Source organism: Lipotes vexillifer, unplaced genomic scaffold (genome assembly GCF_000442215.2).
Source record: "Lipotes vexillifer unplaced genomic scaffold, Lipotes_vexillifer_v1.1 scaffold433, whole genome shotgun sequence".
Classification (NCBI taxonomy): Eukaryota; Metazoa; Chordata; class Mammalia; order Artiodactyla; family Lipotidae; genus Lipotes; species Lipotes vexillifer.
Genome location: NW_006774285.1, coordinates 214,377 through 215,642, shown reverse-complemented (window position 1 = coordinate 215,642; position 1,266 = coordinate 214,377). Strand labels below are relative to the sequence as shown.

Below are 1,266 nucleotides of genomic sequence, written 5' to 3'. Positions count from 1 at the left end.
CCGCCCCTGCCGTGCCGCCAGTGGTACGGCCCGGCTGCAAATCCCCGGTTGCCCTGGCAGCCACTCGGGGCCCAGCCCGCGCCGCCGCCTCCCGCCGCAGCCGCCGCAGCGCGGGGACGCCCCCTTCAGCGCCCGCCCGGTCCGTCAGGCCCGGCCCGGCTACTCGGGGGCGAAAGTGTGTCCGCCCCCAGCTCCAGGTACGGGCGACCCTCACTGGGCGCCGGGCTGAGGTGGCCCCTGGTCCGAGGGCTAGGGACCCCGCTCCGGACCCCCAGGACTTAGAGGTCTGGCTCCTCTCCATCCTCTGTACTGGGCAGCACTTAGGTCCGCCTCCTTCCGGGAAGAGGGGAGGGAGAAGGGACCTCCTGACGGCCAAGGCCTCAGGGTGTGGGATGCTTCTTGCTCAGATTTTGCCCCTCTGCCTGGCCCAGAGAGGGAGATGCATCGCCCATCAAGACCTGTCCTCCTCCGGAGTTTGCACGGATAACTGGGACGTGCAATAGGGTGGGCTTGGTGGAATCTGGGAGGAGGGTCTGGCCAGGTCTGCAGGCTCTGGGCCAAGCCCAGATTCTATGGATCCATAACCCTTAGCTCTGGGGACACCACATCCCTGGGGGCCCAGGCAGCCTCCTAGTTCTCTGCCAGTCGCTGAAGGACACCCAGGACAGTTATTGAGTGCAGAGCAGGGCTGGAAGCTAAAAAGGGAAAGCTTTGGCCTGGATAAGGGACCCATCTCCCAGGGCATGCATGGGTCTCAGGATCTCAAAGCACTGTGTCTGGAGGACACAGGGGTGCAGCCTCTGCTCTTCCACATCAGCTGGAGATGAGGGGATGTGGTGGGGGGGGCAGACAGCACCCCTACTTCCCGGGCAGGGATCTCTTTGCTGACCGTGAGATGGGGTGGGAGCCTCCCTCAGACAGGCGGGGCTGGGGGTAGGCTGCCCCGAGGCCCTCCTCTCAGGTGCCAGCCCTCTGCCCCTGGCCATTTCCAGGCTACGCCCCAGGAGGATGTGGAAAACCCACCCGCGGTCCTAGGGGAGCCAGAGAAACAGCAGAGGGTGCAGCAGCTGGTAAGTCCCAGGTCGAGGGCTGGAGGAGCCCCCATTCTGGGTGGATCTGCCTTCCCACATGAGGAGCTCCTTTCTGACCTCACAGGAATCAGAGCTCAGCAAGAAGCGGAAGAAATGCGAGAGCCTGGAGCAGGAAGCCCGGAAGAAGCAGAGGCGATGTGAGGAGCTGGTGAGCGCCCAGCTGGGAGGGCCTGGG

The 1,266-nt window shown here is 65.2% G+C and overlaps 1 protein-coding gene across 1 annotated transcript in view; it reads left to right on the top strand.

Annotated features, from left to right (window-relative positions):
• TSPOAP1 (TSPO associated protein 1) overlaps nt 1-1,266 on the top strand; it is a 25,439-nt gene that overhangs the window by 4,102 nt on the left and 20,071 nt on the right. The window contains exons 6-8 of the mRNA XM_007449089.1: nt 1-11; nt 969-1,070; nt 1,156-1,239. Of these exons, the coding sequence (XP_007449151.1) occupies nt 1-11; nt 969-1,070; nt 1,156-1,239 (197 nt within the window). The remainder of the gene's footprint in view (nt 12-968; nt 1,071-1,155; nt 1,240-1,266) is intronic.